At 42.3% G+C, this 20112-nt stretch overlaps 1 protein-coding gene across 7 annotated transcripts in view; it reads right to left on the bottom strand.

Annotated features, from left to right (window-relative positions):
* The window catches only part of cacna1db (calcium channel, voltage-dependent, L type, alpha 1D subunit, b), a 104377-nt gene that overhangs the window by 41598 nt on the left and 42667 nt on the right, over positions 1-20112 (bottom strand). For 5 of the 7 annotated variants that reach the window (XM_034295724.1, XM_034295728.1, XM_034295726.1 and 2 more), the window contains exons 4-11: positions 9811-9950; positions 8675-8814; positions 8373-8525; positions 7842-8038; positions 6586-6689; positions 6274-6446; positions 4279-4353; positions 2758-2845 (exon numbers count right to left, since the gene is read on the bottom strand). In XM_034295724.1, coding sequence (XP_034151615.1) covers positions 2758-2845; positions 4279-4353; positions 6274-6446; positions 6586-6689; positions 7842-8038; positions 8373-8525; positions 8675-8814; positions 9811-9950 — 1070 coding nt within the window. The remainder of the gene's footprint in view (positions 1-2757; positions 2846-4278; positions 4354-6273; positions 6447-6585; positions 6690-7841; positions 8039-8372; positions 8526-8674; positions 8815-9810; positions 9951-20112) is intronic. The other 2 variants (XM_034295729.1, XM_034295730.1) reach the window with 1 other exon arrangement.

Below are 20112 nucleotides of genomic sequence, written 5' to 3' on the forward strand. Positions count from 1 at the left end.
TAAGACCAGGTAGATTGCATTGCCATGCAAAAGCATAGAGATTGCGTCACATGCATCAAGCTGTGATTGCACTATTCCAAAGCATGGGGGAGCTTGAACCCTGAAAGTTGCATTATTTCTCCCAAGAAATATCTGAACAATAGTTGCAGTGGTCAGACTACCTTTCAATTTCACTTCCTGTTTTTTTGGTTCTACAATGTTGAATAAAGCTTGAGATTGAGAGTTCAGTTGCTGGAGAAACAAAATTATTATATCCTTATTATGACTGGCTTTTCTCTTTTGACTAGGGCAAACTAAAACCAAGCACAAAGCAGCTATGCAGTGCAGATGAAGTACATATATCTCAGTCATCTGTCAGTAGAATATTACATCAAACAATAAATGCCCTCCCCAGACCCCATATCGTCCGACAAATCATTCAGTTTCCTCATGATGTTCGCCAACTACAAAAAACCAAAGCGACATCATGGCTATAGCTGGACCATCCGGTGTAGTTGGTGCTATACAAGGGACACATTATTGCACTAATTATTGCACCATCAAAAGATGAACACACATTTCTTTACAAGCTGCCAGACATGAAAGTGGCTGATAATTAGCTGAACATATCTTGACTAGTCAGTATACAGTAAGGGATATTCTTTTTTTATCCCCTGCTGATTTTGTACGTTTGCCCATTGACAAAGAAATGATCAGTCTATAATATTAATGGTAGGTTTATTAGAACAGTCAGAGACAGAATAACAAGAAAATCCAGAAAAACCCATGTCAAAAATAAAATGAATTAAAAAAAAAATTTACATTTCAATGAGTGAAATAACTATTTCATCCCCTCTCAATCAAAAAGATTTCTGGCTCCCAGGTCTTTCATACAGGTAACGAGCTGAGTTTAGGAGCACACTCTTAAAGGGAGTGTTCCAAATCTCAGCTTGTTACCTGTATTAAAGACACCTGTCCACAGAAGCAATCAATCAATCAGATTCCAAACTCTTCACCATGGCCAAGACCAAAGGGCTGTCCAAGGATGTCAGGGACAAGATTGTAGACCTACACAAAGCTGGAATGGGCTACAAGACCATCGCCAAGCAGCTTGGTGAGAAGGTGACAACAGTTGGTGCATTTATTCACAAATGGAAGAAACACTAAATAACTGTCACTCTCCCTCGGTCTGGGGCTCCATGCAAGATCTCACCTTGTGGAGTTGCAGTTATCATGAGAACGGTAAAGAATCAGCCCAGAACTACACAGGAGGATCTTGTCAATGATCTCAAGGCAGCTGGGAATCAAAGTCACCAAGAAAACAATTGGTAACACTACAGTGTGAAGGACTGAAATCCTGCAGCGCCTGCAAGGTCCCCCTGCTCAAGAAAGCACATGTACAGGCCCATCTGAAGTTTGCCAATGAACATCTGAATGATTCAGAGGAGAACTGGGTGAAAGTATTGTGGTCAGATGAGGCCAAAATCGAGCTCTTTGGCATCAACTCAACTCACCATGTTTGGAGGAGGAGGAATGAACACCATCCCCACCATCAAACATGGAGGTGGAAACATTATGCTTTGGGGGGGTTTTCTGCTAAGGGGACAGTACAACTTTACCGCATCAAAGGGACGATGGACCGTCAAATCCTGTTAAAATTATAGACTTTCTTTGTCAGTGGGCAAACGTACAAAATCAGCAGGGCATCAAATAATTTTTCCCTCACTGTATCATTCTTGGTTTCATGTTTAATCAGCGACACTTAATCTAGATTTTAATTTTAATATCTTTATTTTAATATGGCAACATGACATTCTTCTACAGTATTGCTACAATGAATTCACTGACAGAGACCCCTTACCTATCAGCCAATCACTGTGAGCATAGTAAGTAAGCTTGTTCGTGGAACACAACATCATCCATAGGAATGGGGTTAACCCCGCCCTTTCTCTTAGCTTAAGACTTCTCCCCGTTCCTTAGTAAAAGTTGGTCTTAGCAGCTTTGTGAATAGGAAACCCTTAGCTAGGAACGTTTAGTGCTGCTTAGGAGTCCTCCTACTAGTAAGATAAAATGTTTTGTGAATAGGGCCCCAGAATACTATTTAAAACATGTGGAAAGATCTTGTTGGGATGCACTCTTCAAATATGGGAGAACTGGAGCAGTTTTCACAAGAAGAGTGGGAAAAACTGCCAGTACAAAGGTGCAGGAAGCTCATCCGTGCCTGTAAGAAGTGCTTGATCAAAGTTATTTTGGCCAAAGGCTGTGCTACTAAATAATGGGTGTAGGGTGTCAATATTTTTGTGAATACCACTTCTATTAATTATCTGATTTAAAAGGAAATGTTAGGTTTTGAATAAAAAACAAAGTTTCTTTACTGTAGACGGTAAAATAAAAAATTGGTAGAGACCAAATGCTTTGGTAAATTTCTAATTATGTTTAAAGACAATGCGAGTGATTTCAAGAAAGTGCAAGGGTGCCAATACTTTTGGCCACGGCTGTATACTGTAATTCTGACATAGAACTGACCTGTACTTTGATTTTGTAAATTTTTTGTATTATATATTTGTATTGTATTATTACTATATTATATATTTGTATTGTATTATATTTTTTGACTGGGAAAATGAAGAATCATATTGTTAATACCCATTTGCATGAATGATGTTTTCCAGTAGCTCTTCAAGCCAATTGTCTATTCAAGTAGAAATTAACCTTGACAGACAGGCACAGACAGACAGGTAGACAGACAGCAAAACAAAAACAGACAGACAGACTCACCAGAGAGGTCCACAGCAGTTGGCCTTTTCGTCCTCCCCGTTGGGGTTGTCAGTGTTCACAGACTCTGTCTCGCTGGCAGGCATGCTCGCTGTGACATCACATAAACACAGGAAGTAAGGTGAGAAACAACAGAACATCGACTTTGACAATGACCTAAAGAACCATTATATTTATTTGGTTGTTGGGTTCAAATCTGTCATGATTTGATATCCCCTATGGTTCAGTATATGGCGCTTTGGAGGCCATAAAGATACAGAGGGATAACAAGTAAACAGTTTAGCACCTGAACAGATCATACTATTTAGTGTGTGAATGGGCTAACTATTGTGGCTTCTGATCAGGCTTGAAAATGTGATACAAGTAGTGGATCTGTGCAGATGCTGTACAAACCATATGTTAAGAACAAGGGAGAAAAAAAATCCACAAATTATATCAAGGATAAATCCAAACCAAGACGCACAGAAACTGAGAAAAAAACAATAGGCTGGTAAAAATCTGCCAAATTAAAACATGACAATGACCGGCTACTAGGTGAATTCGGTCTGAGAATGATGGATGCTTAACATTCTTCCTTTGGCAATTGTTCATTGCTCAGTATTTTTTTTTAGCAATGAACTCTGTGTGTTAAGTTCAAAGGTGGAATCTTAGCATTGCCCCAACACTGTAACATGACCCCCATTCACCTTTCTAATCTGCTCAAAGAAAACTAACTCAAATCTAAACCAGTAGCCCTCCATTTTATATGAGTTAGGGATGTGATGGAAAATGTGCACTGAGAAAGTTAAATGTTGTGGTCTGAATGATCTGTGGTTTTTGTATGATGCCATTATTATTTTTTGACTCAATAGAGAAGTGTAGATGTATTAGAATTTCTAAGTATATTAATCCATTGTGCTGCTTATTTTTCTTCTGTTTTGTGTCATGTTTGATGTTTTGTGGGGAAGACAAGCTGCTGCTTTTAGCCATATAATGGTAATCTGGATAAAACCACATATTCTCCCTCTTTCGATTGTTTAAACGGTATTTGTATACGTGGACATTCACATCCACACGACATACCTGGAGGATTCTGAGCTAAGACATTCAAATAACCTCTCGAAACCTTGAGCAGTCTAGAACCTGCCTATTGTGGGATCGATGTTATACTGTTATTGGTTATATTCACTTCAATGGGTAAGTGTTTCCAAACTTTTGACTGTTACTGTATGTACAAGTACAGTATATACGTACTTTCCTGCCAGAAACTATTGTATTCTACATACTTATGTTTAATTTACAAATACACCCACGCACTGCTTGTCATACTTAACCAAAGACTCGACCAAGGACAACATGAGGGCACAAATCAAACCAAGAGCCTGATGAAATTAAATGAAGAGGACGTTAAGATGACTGAACACCAAAAAATTAAACACTAAAAAATGGACGAGCGCACATCAGGCCAGTAACAAAGCATTGGCAAGGAAAAGTGGGTGGACAAAACACATCCACACACACACGTACGCACACGCCACAATTTACCATGAGTCTCTGTGGACTGGCTGAACCAGCCAAACTTCCCTTTCTTCTTCTCCGTAAGGTCAGCCAGTGTCACCCCTTGGTGTTTAAAAGCATGCAGTACATGCATTCAGACAGCAGAGGGAGCAGTTAGTCAGTAGAGAACAGGTGGACGGACTAGAAGACAACAGACATCTACCACAGTTTATCAGCACTAGTTAGGAAGATAGAAAAAACACTGAACAAGACACCAGAGGCGGAAGAGAAGAGGAGCCAAGAAGAAGGCATGGAAGAAAAAGAGTTGAATAAGCAGTTGTACAATAAAGGGAGAGATGAGTAAGAAGGACACCTATTAGTATAGCAGCTAGTAGGCCAAACAGTTTAAGGAGAGAGGGTTAGTGCAGTGTGGTTAGCTACACACCAGACACAGACAACTGGCCTTGAGAGAGCCACAGTAAGTCTACTACAGAGTTACACACTACAAAAATATACACTAACAACGCATTCAAGTGGAGGCCTAAAACAGTGTTACTAAAAAGTTAGACAGATAGATAGATAGACAGATAGATAGATAGATAGACAGATAGATAGATAGCTAGATAGATAGATGCCAAGCAGAGCGATTGGGGGGTGTTCCAAACACATATATCGCTCTTCTTACAGACTCACACAGTCACCTCAAGTACTCAAGCAATTCTGTTGAGTCATGCTTGACAAGAAAACCCATTCACAAACAGCCCACTGGGTTCAGACTACAGCTACACTGCTAATGTGTACATCCACCATCTGAAATAAAACACTCCTATATGAAGCTAGCATTATTGAGTACAACGTAAAATGTACTGCTATTTTTATGAACCAGTAGCCAGGTCCATTACATATACGATATGAAAGATCACCTGCTGTAGCTAGCATGTACAGAACATAAACAAGCACTGTTGATATGGTGGATGGCTACATGTTCATTGTCAGGGAGTAGAAAACGGGCTCCTGTTCTGTGTGTCCGTGAGTGTGTGTTTGTGGAGGGGGGGAGCAGAACAATGGCAACGGCCTATTATGTCTGCTAATAATGGCCCAGAGGAGAATGATATTTCAATTACAGCCAATATCTTTCTCTCTCGGCACAATGAAATGTGCACACATGCGGACATTCACTGGAATATCTGTCAACATTATCTGTCCCCAGCAATTGTCTCCTCTGAACAGGAAGTGCTGCGTTTTCTCCTCCCACCACATACATCATGCTTACATAAAGTGGATTTGGATTACTCTACTCTCTTTTCCCCACATAATTCACATCATCACCAGCATCCCCATGGACCATCCCTGGAAATGGGAGGTATGTGGGGATCGGATATCCCCCAAAATGTATTAAACTTGACAAATCAGTCCCCACAAAGACAAATGTTGTGTTTGTTTTAGGTTTAAGGTAAAACATACAATATGGCAGTATCAGAATTGGGACTGCTTTTAGGTTTAGGCATTACGGGTTAGGTTAAGAATTAGGGCGAGGCAATAAGGCTAGGTTAAGTTTAAACATAATGGTCATGTTATTGAGGTTAAGATTAGGGATGAGATTAGGGTTAGGTCTGGGTTAAGGGTTAGGAATAGGATCTGGTTTAGGGTTAAGACAATAGAGACCATACAACAGTGTTGAACATATCTAGTATATTTAGCACTGCTCCAACAGTCCTAGCTAAAAATCACAGGGTGAAAATTGGCTTGACCCAAAGCAAGGCCCTGAAACATGACATCAACAGCATAATGTGAACCCTGGACATGCATTCAAACTGTCAGTCATAGAGATGCATACTTATCATCCCAACAATGGCCATCCACTCTGAGCTCCATCTTGAATAGGGAAGATTAGCGCAGCGGTCGGTGACTCATTTTTACTTAAGTGGTAATCCCACAGTCAGCCATGTCAGAGTGTTTAAAATCTCTCAGCTGCTCCTAATCAGCAGGCAGAGAACACGTGGACCTGTGACGCAAAGACGGTTTGTGTTGTCGCTGACTTACGGTTGCGTTTGGCCCCCTCCTCGTCCCCCTCCTCGTCGTTCTCCGGGTCGATGTCCTCTGCCTGGGTGATCCAGTCCAGGTAGTTCTTCAGGTCCTCCTCCAACTGTTGCTTCTCCCTCAACTTCTGGAAGTCTCCGCGAGCCTTGGCCTTCTCTCTCTCCTTAGAGAACTCTCTGTGGCCCGAGACACACACACACGCATTTGCACAGACCGACTCACACATTTTCCTTCAGTCTGTGTGTGTGTGTGTGTGCGCGTGTGGTTGTGTGTGCGTAGATACATGCATTTGTTAGCAACTCTTAGATATCTCACCCACTCAACACTCCCAGAACCAGGTTGAGAACAAAGAAGGAGCCGAAGATGACCAGACTGACAAAGTAGACCCAGGGCAGTTCAAAACCCATGGCGTCATTCATCTGAAACAGTAACAGTCCCAGTTAACATAAAGGACAGTCCCACTTAACATTGAGGATAGACCCAGTTAGCATAGAGGACAGTCCCAGTTAGCATAAAGGACAGTCCCAGTTAGCATAGAGGACAGTCCTAGTTAGCGTATAGGACAGTCCTAGTTAGCGTAGAGGACAGTCCTAGTTAGCATAGAGGACAGTCCTAGTTAGCGTAGAGGACAGTCCTAGTTAGCATAGAGGACAGTCCTAGTTAGCGTAGAGGACAGTCCTAGTTAGCGTAGAGGACAGTCCCAGTTAGCGTAGAGGACAGTCCATTAATAAACAATATAAATGTAGCCCACTATCAGAAGTAAAGATGACTGTCAGCATTGAAAACTCATGTTTTTATATTAGGTTTGTACCTGGAAACCTGTTCTACCATTAAGGTAAGCAGGTCCCTGGTGATTTCCAGTGAAAGTGTGGGTGTAGTTTTAACTTTAAACGAATGGTGGCACAAGTCATTAAACACTGTAGTAAATCCAGTTTCTGTGTTTAGTTAAACAAAAGCCTGTTCAAGCCCCCCCCAACTCGGGTCAACTCCACAGCAGTAGGGCCATTAGGGGGCGCTATTGGAGGGGGAGCTGTGGGGGCAGACCATTGATAAAGGGGAGGGAGGGGGTCATATAACTGCCAATCTCCTTCCTCCATTCCATCTCTGTGTTCAGTTCCCACTCCATCCCTTTCATGTCTGTCGAGTGGCTCTTTCTCTCCTCGACTTGCCTTGTCAAGTTCACCCTGTTTATGGCTTCATTAGCATAGAATCGCCATGGTAACAGATACATGAGAGTCACAGGTTAAGAGAGGGAGAGACAGGAGGACATGAGAGATAGGGAAAGATCTGGATTTCAGGGACATGTTAATAGAAGGGGGACTGAGAAACAGAGGAAGAGAAGATCAGACAGAGAGAGAGGAAGGGAGTCTTTTTATGGGTTCATTTCTATAAAGGCTCTACAGGTTGTATTTGGCTGGAGCTCATCCAGAGTTAGCTTTAAAGGGTCAGCTAGCATTGTCAAAACCTCTGCACTGCTGCGAGTATAGATCGCTAACTAGCAGCTAAGCAGTCTCCAGAATAGGGATATCTAGCTAGTTGCTAGTTGGGTGTGGTTTATGAAGAAGCCTCACCCAGTAAAGAACATCTGTCCAGCCTTCCATGGTGATACACTGAAAGACAGTGAGCATGGCAAACAGGAAGTTGTCGAAGTTAGTGATGCCACCGTTGGGGCCGTGCCATCCCTCCATACACACAGTCCCGTTCATGGTACACTGACGACCGTGGCCTGACATAGCACAGGGAACGGGCTCCTCTTCGGCCAGAATGCCTACGGGTCACAGAGAGACAGACGAGAGGGGAGGGAAGAGATATTTCACACTGAGTGGCCAAGGCCTAGAAGAAGACGTGACTGTCAGTAGAGACGTTGATGAGATGTCTGTTCAAGCTTGTAACCGGAATCTTCGCTGTACAGTGAATTCTTATCCGAAAAAAAATAAATCAAGCCAGGTATATTTTCATGGGTGTCATAAGACACCACAGAGACGCACTATAGAGGGAAGAGCAGTATAGTCTTCTTTTCACGCAGAACCGATCTATCGAAAGCAGTAAAAATTTAACCGTAAGTTGGGGACCGAGGCAATCTGCTGATCACATGCCCTCACCAGTGCCCACTAGGTAGCAGGTGGCATGCATCTTGCCGATGAAGAGTTCCAGGCCGATGATGGCGTAGATGATGATGACGAAGAGGACGAGCAGAGCGATGTGGAGCAGAGGGACCATGGCTTTAATGATGGAGTTCAATACTACCTGCAAGCCTAAGGACATAGAGAGAAAAGGGTCACACACAAACACACACAGAACACTGGCGTGATGAAACGGAGGCATTATGAGAGATGGCCACATACTGACAGACACCTCTCTAGTGTGTACACTCATTCAATGTTCCGGCACCACGGCAACTCACTGGGTACTCCTGAGACGAGGCGGAGGGGGCGGAGCACCCGGAACGCTCTGAGAGCTTTGACGTCGAAGCCCCCAGGCTTCCCCCCCGGGCCCCCAGCGTCACCCTCTTTGGTTATCACCTCCAGGACCACACTGAACAACCTGAGCGGGTGGGGTGGGGGCACCACATGCACATTGGGACAACACGGTTCATAGCTCACAATAAAACACTGGGAATATTTAGCATTTTTACAACCTTTGTGCGTTGAATGTTCCTTGAATTTCTGAATATTTACATTGCAATTTTTGATATAAAGTGTTTTACTTATTTCCATCCGGGTTTACATGTTGACCCTGCCAAAAGCAGCTGCTTTTAATTCAAATGAATTGAAAGTGATAAAATGAAGTCCTTTCCGAGCCATCTGCTCTGATTTATTTTAATTGTAGCACGTTTACGTGCTTGCATTTGTGTGTACACGTGTGTGTGTGTGTGTGTGTGTGTGTCTGTCACAGTGATCATAATCTTCCTTTATCTCTCTGTATTTACATTGTGTGTTTCACACCTCACCGTGAGTTTACACTGGATCTGCTCTGGGGCATGTGTGCAAGAGACAAACGTCACCGAGACGACCACACACAGGCTCCACGTCGTACAGTGTGTGTGAATGGAAATCATTTCAGTGAAATTCTTTATTTAGAATCAACATTATACATATGGGATCACTGCAGGGTTTTAGACCAGCAGAATATCAACCACACTAAATAAAATAAAAATATCTCAAACCTAATGTTCTTTGGGCTGTATGTGTGGGAGAGTCCTTTGAAGAAACATTTTCGGATCTAGGCTGAATCTTTTTTGGGTCCTTGTAGAACCCCTCCAACAGAGCACAACACTGGAGCTCAAAACCAGAACAAGTCTGGGGCAGGAGGTGGCACTGTTTCCACTAACGGATCCCAGCTTTAAATATTTCATCAGAAGTAGTTGTGACCTCCTAACCCTAATCCTACACCCTGTAGGTGTGCGAAATCCCAGAGCTACTATTGCACATGTGTGTCAATGTGTGCGATTGTGTATGTATGTGCATGTGTGTATATGCGTGCACGCATGACTGTCTAGAGAGAGCCTTTGATTGAACAGTAGGAGGAACATGTACTCACCCTACAATGACAATGACAAAATCCAGCATGTTCCAGCCGTTCCTCACATAGGAGTTCTGGTGCATTACTAAACCATATGCTATGATCTTTAGAAAGGTCTCTATCGTAAAGATGATCAGGAAGGCATATTCTACAGTTTCCTGTGGGGGCGGAGGGAAAGACAAGGAAGATAGAGAAGTAGTCTCATTGATTCATTCCATTACACAACAAATGGCATGTTTTGCATGTGAACCACAGCTAACAGTCACTCAGCTAAAAAAAAATCACATGTTTCTGTGATTTTTCAACACAATTATTACAGACTTCAAGCTAAGAAATATTTCCCAACCACCAACCCATAACTACATGACAATGTATCTAATTCGAGGAGCACAGAGTCAGCATCAGAAAATGGTCATCTCCCGTCTGTTGTGTAATCCAAACGTTACCAGGGAAACAGCATGATATTTACCCTTAATACTGGTCAGAGAGCCGGTCCGTGTATCTGGCAGAGATGTGCTCAGCATTCAAGGCCTGCATTATTATTCAACGGCAGGCTTTAAGAGCCATTAAGCCTTCCAATTTGCCTCAGAATATTATTTTATACATTTCAGCCTTTAGTGGACACCATTATACAGAGCAACTTACGTTTTGTGCATTCATCTTAAGACAACTAGCAAGTCAACCAAAATCAGTGTAGTAGGATGTATCGTCCTGCTCAATAACAAAGTTATCGGCAAATGCCAGTAGGGACTCTTTTATGAGGTGACAAATGAATGTGATGAATGTGGAAGGGATGAGAATTAATGTGAGGAATGTGGAAGGGATGAGAAACCTAACAAATCAAATTCAGCCACCACACATACAGTTCAGAAGTGTGCAATTGACATTTCACGCAGCCTTGTGCAGAAGTTTTTCAAGTGAACGGCCAACAGCCCAGTATCTCCAAGTGACGCTTCAGTGTTGTCAGAGACAGCGCTAAGCTGCTTCACGCTGATAAGAGCCATGGACACACGCATTTGAACTGCTCCAATGAGTGTCCCCTTCCTCACCCCTCACGCCCCTGTGTACTTTCATCCGAAATGGCCCCTTTTTCTGCTCTGTCAACAGCTGACAAGCAGACCTGCCCAGTCCCTCTTTAATGATCACGTCTGAATAGAAGCACTTAGCAGAGCTCTGACGCTGTGGACGACGCAAACAGACCACGTCTGTCCTGATGCTGCTGTTTTAGTCATGGGTGTGTGTGTGTGTGTGTGTGTGTCTGTGTGTGATTCAGGAGCTGCACCTGAAGAGGAAAGATTGCAGCCAGGTGACAACAGATATGGAAAGTGTGTAATCAGTAAGGATGGTAGGATCAGCATCTCTCCTGTAGGCACGGCCAAACACATGAAGGATCAGGAGGGAGCACAGCTGCGGCCGGCCAGTGGAACAGCTGAGCCAGAGATGATTAAACATTTTCCCTTATTAACTAGTGAACTGCTATGAATGGGAACTTAGACACAACCGGCAGAAGTGCACCTGTGGCAAACAACTAGATCAGCCAGGACATAAAACAATAACAGAAAATACAACTGTATGGCAACCAGATGCAATAGGACTGAGAGTTGTCTTGTGAGGTTATTTTTATTTTAAAGTAAAGCAGAGTAATGAGAAAGAGCTAGGTGATGCCAATAGTTTGAAATCTTTGAGGGGGGAAAATGAAAAATAAAAACCTTGGTTGCATAAGTGTGCACACCCTCTTATAACTGGGGATGTGGCTGTGTTCAGAATTAACCAATTACATTCAAACTCATGTTAAACAGAAGTCATTACACACCTGCCATCATTTAAAGTGACTCTAATAATCACAAATAAAGTTCAGTTGTTCTTGTAGGATTTTCCTGACATTTTCTTAGTTGCATCTCAGAGCAAAAGCCATGGTTCGCAGAGAGCTTCCAAAGCATCAGATGGATCTCATTGTTGAAAGATATCAGTCAGGAGAAGGGTACAAAAGAATTTCCAAAGCATTAGATATACCATGGAACACAGTGAAGACAGTCATCATCAAGTGGAGAAAATATGGCACAACAGAGTCCCTCCAAATTTTATGAAAAGACAGGAAGAAAACTGGTTATGGAGGCTTCCAAGAGGCCTACAGCAACATTAAAGGAACTACATGAATTTCTGGCTGTGTGCTACACAAAAGTTCTGACCTGATTTATCTTTCTACCATTCTTTTACATCACAAGAAACTTGCATTTTAACAGGGGTTTGTATACTTTTTATACCCACTGTACAATCATATAGAATGGGTGGCAAGCATGGCCCGCTGATGAGGGTCACAGCACAGGCACAGGAACTGTCATCCAACAGCCAGAGGATGATTCATGGATCAGTGAGTGACCGGGTTGGAAGGGGTGAGCGATGACCCATTTAGCCAACCCTGAAAACATTTGTTGCCCGCTTGACTTGAGTGAACTTGACTGTATTCAAGGAGTCGAGGACGAACTCTACAATTAATGTATGAATCCTTGGACAAAACCACGCCGACACGGCCATCCAAAGACTGTTGGCAAACAGCAGTAGGTCGAGGGAGGCATAACAGGACATGGCCCTGAAATGTTTTCAGGCACCAAGATGATTGCTACAGCTCTGTAGTCATTTAGGAAGTACACTTTTTTTGGGGCGGCGGAAGTCCTATGGAGGATTTAAAACAGGCAGAATCAAATTAAGTGTGGTCGGAGAGAACCCAACAGGATGTGTGTGAGACAACGCCCAAAGCCCTACCAAAGGAATGTTTGATTTACTTATGAGCTAAAGACTCCAGATCCACTAAACAAAGTGGGTTAATATACTGCATGCTCCTCTTCGGTAAAGAGTACACTACACCCCAATTGGTATTATGGGTTTGCAGTGCTGTAGTTGAATCACTACTCCCCGACTGATATAATGGGTTTGCAGTGCTGTTTTTGAGTCAATACACCTTAAGTCGAGTCCCAAGTCACCTGTGCTCAAGTCTGAGTCGAGTCACACTGTCCTGATGGCTGAGTCCAGTCCGAGTCTACTGTATGTCAATGTTACCAAAGAGTCAAGCCTCTATGAGTACACATTACCTCAAAATAATGTTATTTTACCCAGTTAAATATAATGTAATGGCCACTGACAATTGTAAAGTTACCAGGGGTGTACTCATTTCCAAACTAACATTTTTGGAAGGAACTACAGTTGTGCTGCTAAGTTTGCATACACTGCCAGAAATTGTGAAATTTTGCCATTGATTTTGAAAATATGTTAGCTCTCACATGGTTGCCCTGAGCAGGCTATATACTGAAACATGGGGAGCAGAAAAGAACTTTCAAATGACCTGTGTAACAAGGTAATGGAATTACCAGTCAGTACTGTTCAATCACTTATTAAGAAGTTGAAAATTGGGGGATCTCTTGATACCAGAGGCGTTGCTAGGATCACAATACATTCAGGGCTTAGTATAATTTTTTTGGGTCAATTTCAGATCCGGGGCTATTATAAAAGATCCGGGGCTATAGCCCTGGACGCCCAGGCCTAACGACGCCACTGCTTGATACCATGCCAAAGTTATGTAGACCAAGAAAGATTTCAGCCAAAACCGCCAGAAGAATTGTTCAGGATACAAAGAAAAACCCACAGGTATCCTCAGGAGAAATACAGGCTGCTCTGGAAAAAACGGTGTGGTTGTTTCAAGGAGCACAATATGACGATACTTGAACAAAAATGAGCTGTATGGTCGAGTTGCCAGAATGAAGCCTTTACTTCGCCAATGCCACAAAAAAGCCTGGTTACAATATACATGACAACACCTTGACATGCCTCAAAGCTTCTGGCACACTGTAATTTGGTCATAACCATAAGCGCTATGTTTGGAGAGGAGTCAACAAGGCCTATAGTGAACAGAATACCATCACTGATGGCTCACTGATGTTTTGGGGGTGTGTGAGCCCTAAAGGCACGGGAAATCTTGTGAAAATGTATGGCAAGATGAATGCAGAATGTTATCAGAAAATAGTGGCAGACAATTTGCATTCTTCTGCCCGAAATTCAGGGCCTCATAGACTACTATAACAAAAGACTGCACGCTGTCATTGATGCTAAAGGGGGCAATACACAGTATTAAGAACTAAGGGTATGCAGACTTTTGAACAGGAGTCAGTTTATTTCTTTCTTTGTTGCCATGTTTTGTTTTGTGATTGTGCACTTCTGTTATGACCTAGAGTTGAATGTGAATCCCATAAGAAATAAAAGACATGTTTTGCCTGCTCACTCATGTTTTCTTGACTGTAGACACAGTTGTGCTCAAAAGTTTGCATACCCTTGGAGAATTGGTAATAAATGTACATATATTACCAATTCTCTAAGAGTATACAAACTTGAGCACAACTGTACCTTAATTTTCCCAACAGAAACTCAATAGTTAAAATGTTTTGTTTTGCAGATTACATCCACCCAAAGATGTCACATGAGCGAAGATGATGAAGCATGAAGAAAATGGTTCAGTCATCTCCTTAATGAGGCTAGAGCCTCGTATTACAACTGCCCAGGTGATATGCTTTAGGAACAGAAAATGTACAATAGAAAGAAACCAACATTTGTGTAAAAAAGGGTCAAAGGGTCAGGTATCTGGTTGTGTAGCAGATGAAGTGTGATCTTCTCACTGGTTTAGAGAACTGAGCAACTAGAACTGACCATCTAGAACTGAGCATCAACTCTTGGACTGGAGTATTACAATAATGTGGGGCTTGTATAGAGAAGATGTATTTAATTATTTCAGTTCATTTCATTTTGTCTCAAAATTGCAATAAGAAACAGTCATGGGTTAACCTCATTCCCAGACACACCAAAATTAGCTGTGTGCAATAGCCTTGGGATGAAGTTGACAGACATGGAAATGTGTCAACATGCAGCACAGAAACAAAGGTTTTTGGTTTGTTTTGATGATGATTTGTTCAAAGAAGTCCAGAGTGTGACTCAACTATCCTGCTCTGTTTCAAATAAAACAATCTAAATGAAATCGAATCAATCAAATTTAATCTCCAGTTCTCACATATAGCATCTGAATGACTGATGTCGTAACTGATTTATTTTCTAAAAGCACGCTGATCAACAAACAAAGGAAAAAGGACTGCACTGGACAAGTGTACATACAAACATCCTCCAGGACAATGTTCTTTATCTGGGTTGCGGGTTATCAGTATTTGCCTTTGATAGTGAAAGAGAGAGAGCACTCCTAATGTACAGTCCATAACACCTTAGCCAACACACAAGAAACATGCACAGTAAATCCCTCCCTCCTTCTGTGTCAATGTTACTCTTTCTATTTCTCTCTCTCTGCTTCACTATATAGGCATTAATAAACTGCATTTCTTTGACTGACTGGTCAATTGTTCAATTGTTTGAAGTGTGACAGAGAGAGATAGAGAGAAGGGAAGAGATAAACGTTAGTCAACGAGAGATGGAGGAGGGGTAAATTCTGGAGGAGGGAAGAGCAGTAGTGAGAGATAGTGTGCTCCTCTCTTTGCTGTAATCCTGTCTGTCACCCACTTTCTCCGGCTCAGCCCCCAAGGCCTGAGCTGTTCTGATCAGTCATCGCAGTCCAGCCAAATGAATCAATCACTCTGCATTGCTATATGACAGATTTAAGCACACAGATTGACGTCTGTCTCCATAGTCGGTTGATGAAGATTAAGTGGAGCCCCCTACGGGACGATCCCGGAAATGGGTTTGAGTTTGGGGTCAGTTGAGTTTTAAAGTCGAACCAGGAAGTGAATGGAAATCCAACTCAAGAAATCATTGGTTTGAAATACACACATTTACCCTAATTCTGACAGGTTTGAATAAAAACAAAAAAATCAGGATAGCCTGAACGTGTCTTGGCTACCCTCTGGTAATCTTTGGGAGTATGGTCTGGAGACTGGCGTATGGGCTGGAGACTGGCATGCGTCTCTGCAATACTTCATTTAAAACGATGCCTTTTTCAGTCATGTGGTAGCCTGGAGGAACTGCCTCTTCAGTATTTTTAAGAATAGTTGATGGCTACAAATTGAGGCCACTGTTTATCAAGGCATTCATGTGATGTCAATTAGACATTCTTTATTTGCATCGTCCTTCTCAGCGCTTGACTGAGACGCAAGCTAAGCTTGTGTTAGCATTAGCCTGAGGTATAGACCATGAGTCAGCAAGGCTTAGCCTCAGCTTCATTGGCTTAGAGGAGCCACAATAATGTGTACACACACACACAATAACAGGTAAGTGTGCAAAGACATTCTGTATAAAAAAAATATACATTCATGAATTACATGGGCACCGATGCAGAGATTGAGATAGGCAAGACGCTTTCATACGGTCTCACACAGTACCTCAACTAGTGAATGGGTTTACGTCCCTTTGTTACAGTGTGAAGTCCAACATTGTTGTCAAAATTTTCAACCATGTATTGCGATTTAATTTGACATGAAATATAACTGGTGAAATCAGATGTGCATAAGAATTTTCAGGTTGGTGTTGTTTGGGATTACATTAAATTAAATTAAATTACAGTTAGGAGTACCCAAAGTACTGGTCATTGTTGCCCAGGACACACAACATTTAATCAATGTAATATTTAATGACATTGTCAATTATTTTCATTGTAGTATAAGATATGTTCTGTAATTGATATGCAGTCATACTGGAATTATAGCATTTCACAACATTCACTGACCAGAAAGGATATCTTACAAGTACAAGTGTTATAATACAAAAGTGCATCCTAAAACACAGAATTTCTGTCTTTTAACAATGGTGCACAAACTAACTATATGACAAAAACCAGTACCCTATCTCTCTTGGCTTTCCTTAAACACCAGATTATCTCTCCTCAAACAAGCAATGGCAGACAACAGCAAGTGAAATAGAATTTCTGTTCAAGTAAGGAAACAAGTGTAAGGATGACTGGTTCCTATCACGCTGCTCATGTAACCAAGAAGTCTAGACCGTAATCCTCACACATGGAAAAGAACACACTGCAGGATAAGGCAAGGCCACTAAAAAGGATGATTAACCCCCCCAAACCCAGATGGTTCTTCAACAGGTCCCCTTGTGCATTCCTTCAATGTGTGAGGACTCTGGTTTAGACTTCCTGGTTGAGAGAGCAGCGTGATGATAACCAAAACTGAATCAGAGGTGTTTCAGAAGACACATCTCTACATCAATTCTCTACATAAATTCTCCACTGGTAGATGCAGTGAAGCAAATCTTAATTTACCCATTGAATATCACCAAATTTGGGAGAAAATCAGGCTAAAAAAACAAAGTTTAGCTTAGATTGGATGTATAATTTTGCAAGTAGCCTGCTTTTTCATTGTAACAGATGTTGCTATGTTAGTTACGCTGACAATCCTACTGTGCAATTGTGTTAACTACTTCAGTAATATTCACTGTGTGTGTGTGTGTGTGTGTGAACTCCTGAGCTGCCTCATTCCCCCATCTACCCGGGGACATGTCAGCACGTCAAAGACCAGTAAACATCCATGGTTTCCTCGTCACAGATTAAGCTTAGTCCTGGACTAAAAGCTCAATGGAAATTCTCCATGGTAAATCTGTGTACAGTAAACTGCCCCATAGAGTGGACTCACTCTCTTTAAATCCATATTAATATGGTTCTAATTGTCCAGAAGAGATTTCTGTCGGCTGTTCAGGTAACAATATTTTCTCAAAATTTCCTATTTGTAAATCTGACAGAGGATCATTCAAGTGAAAATTCCCACAGGGAGCTTCCGGTAACTCAAGCCAAAAAACATAGCATATGCTACAGTTTGCTTCCACCATCTGCTCTAAAATGTATTGACTGTAAGCAAATAAACACTGTATAACTCCATTTATAACTAAATGCATGTCCCAATGAAATAAAAAGACTATCATGATTGAATGCCGGGGAGGGGTAATGACTTACAGTAATGTTATACTACGCCAGTAAATGTCTTGTCATGTAGCCTAAAATACACTGACAATTATTACTGTCTGACGTTGATTCAGCTTTGATTTAATGGAACTCGCCAGAGTAGCCTTGGCACAGAAGTATAAACACACATACACAGAAGCTTCTGGAAATTCAGAATGACTCGGTCCGGTTGGCTAAAGATTCTGGAAGAAGTTGGATTCGCCTCCACCGAGCATTTTGGGGACAAATCAGACACGTATTACACCTCCCAACATGATCACACAAGCATACAGTAGAGGGCATGAATCCTTCTCAGTTGTGATAACATTTTACAGAACGGTAAACACACTACATACTTATGGACACGCGCACATGCACACAAACACACGTACACAGTCTCTCTGAGGGCCAGGGCTGAGTAGGCATGCACTGTAGGGACATGGTGCTTAGAGGGATGGCGTGAGGAAGGAGTGAGGGCGCTACTGCAGGATTAAGGCCCGTTCCAATGCAGTACACCACCTCTGCTAATGCTCACTGGACCAACAAACAACTGCAAATGAACATGATCACAGATGGCCTCCAGCCCGGTTCACCCATTCACATTATATTATCACTATACTGTGAGGTAGAGGGGAAACAGAGGATGGGGCGGGGGGAGGGGGGGACAAGAGCGAGAGAAATATGGGGAGAGACACACAATAGAGAGAGAAACAGAGGGAGATAGAAAGAATGGAGGGGCAGACAGAAAGAGGGAGCGTTGGGGAGATAACACTGCATATGAATATGGGGCGCCAGCTACAGGGGTGGGCCAATCAAATTGATTCATGTTATTGGACATGGAGAGATACCGTGTTCAGTATAATCCGCTGTGCTGCCACTGTTGCTGTTCAGCATGCAGGGGATCTATCGCCAGGGGAGACACAGGTCGTTGTGTTTCCTGACCCCACCCCCTCTCTATTTCTACGTGTTGGAATCGATCAGTTGGCAGGGTTGGGTAGGCATCCTCACGCATGACCTGCCAAATGAATCAGCTGGAAGCGGTGGCGAAGTGGTGGATGTTCCAGAGGGGGTTTGCGCCATGTCACCGGAGCATCCTGCAGTTATCAGAATGGACAGCCCCAATGCTGTTGGAATGAGCACAGACCACAACCACCCCCGGCTTGGAAAACGTGGTACTTCCCAAACTCTCACAGTCGCATGATAACAATGTGACGTCAGTGGCAGACATACTCACTCTGAGATCACAGAGCCAATAAGTTTATGGTGACAAAAAAAATAACAAATTTAACAAGCCAAGTCTCATTGCTCTCTAGCGACTCCTTGTGGTAAGTCAGGATGCCTACGAGCTCTATCATGGTGTTTCTGGTAGCCAAGCAGTTAGAGCATCTGACCAGTAACCAAAAGGTTCCTTGATCAAATCTCTGAGCAGGAAAGGTTAAAAAGTATCTGTTTTTCTGCCCTGAGTCAAGTAGGTAACCATACTAGCCCCCTGGTCATTACTCTAAATGAGAACATTTAAAGTTTCTGGTAAAATGTCACCTAGGGTGGTCCAGTGCTCTTAAGCTGTTTCCTCCAGTATGAATAAACTGCTGCAGTGCGGGATCTAATCCAGCAACTGCACAGCAAAATTTCAGACCACTTTCCCACCCAATAAAGCCTGAACATAACTAAAAACTGAACATAACTAAAACCTGCATCAAGATGGATTAACAATCAGTGCAAAAACAGCGTTATTCTCCTCACGTGTGAAAATTAAGTGTTAACATGTTCAAGCAGCAATGTCTCCATATTTGGAATTTTTCATTCTGTAATGTTGTTGTGGAAAGGTTACTTAACCTACCTGTGTTAAACAATCAAAATACAGTGTTATTTCTGAACCATTCATTGAAAGCGTTAGTGCTGCAGGCGCCATGCGACCCTTCTTCATACATCGGTCAGTGACTGGGATAAGAAGCCTAGTTAAAACAACAGAGATACTAGCTCTCTGTCTCATCTGTACGCTGTGTTCCAATTCGTACAAGGTCTTGTTTTCAAATTCTACAACTGTATACACACACTCACCTAAAGGATTATTAGGAACACCATACTAATACTGTGTTTGACCCCCTTTCGCCTTCAGAACTGCCTTAATTCTACGTGGCATTGATTCAACAAGGTGCTGAAAGCATTCTTTAGAAATGTTGGCCCATATTGATAGGATAGCATCTTGCAGTTGATGGAGATTTGTGGGATGCACATCCAGGGCACGAAGCTCCCGTTCCACCACATCCCAAAGATGCTCTATTGGGTTGAGATCTGGTGACTGTGGGGGCCATTTCAGTACAGTGAACTCATTGTCATGTTCAAGAAACCAATTTGAAATGATTCGAGCTTTGTGACATGGTGCATTATCC

This window comes from Esox lucius, chromosome 12 (genome assembly GCF_011004845.1).
Source record: "Esox lucius isolate fEsoLuc1 chromosome 12, fEsoLuc1.pri, whole genome shotgun sequence".
In the NCBI taxonomy this organism is placed as follows: Eukaryota; Metazoa; Chordata; class Actinopteri; order Esociformes; family Esocidae; genus Esox; species Esox lucius.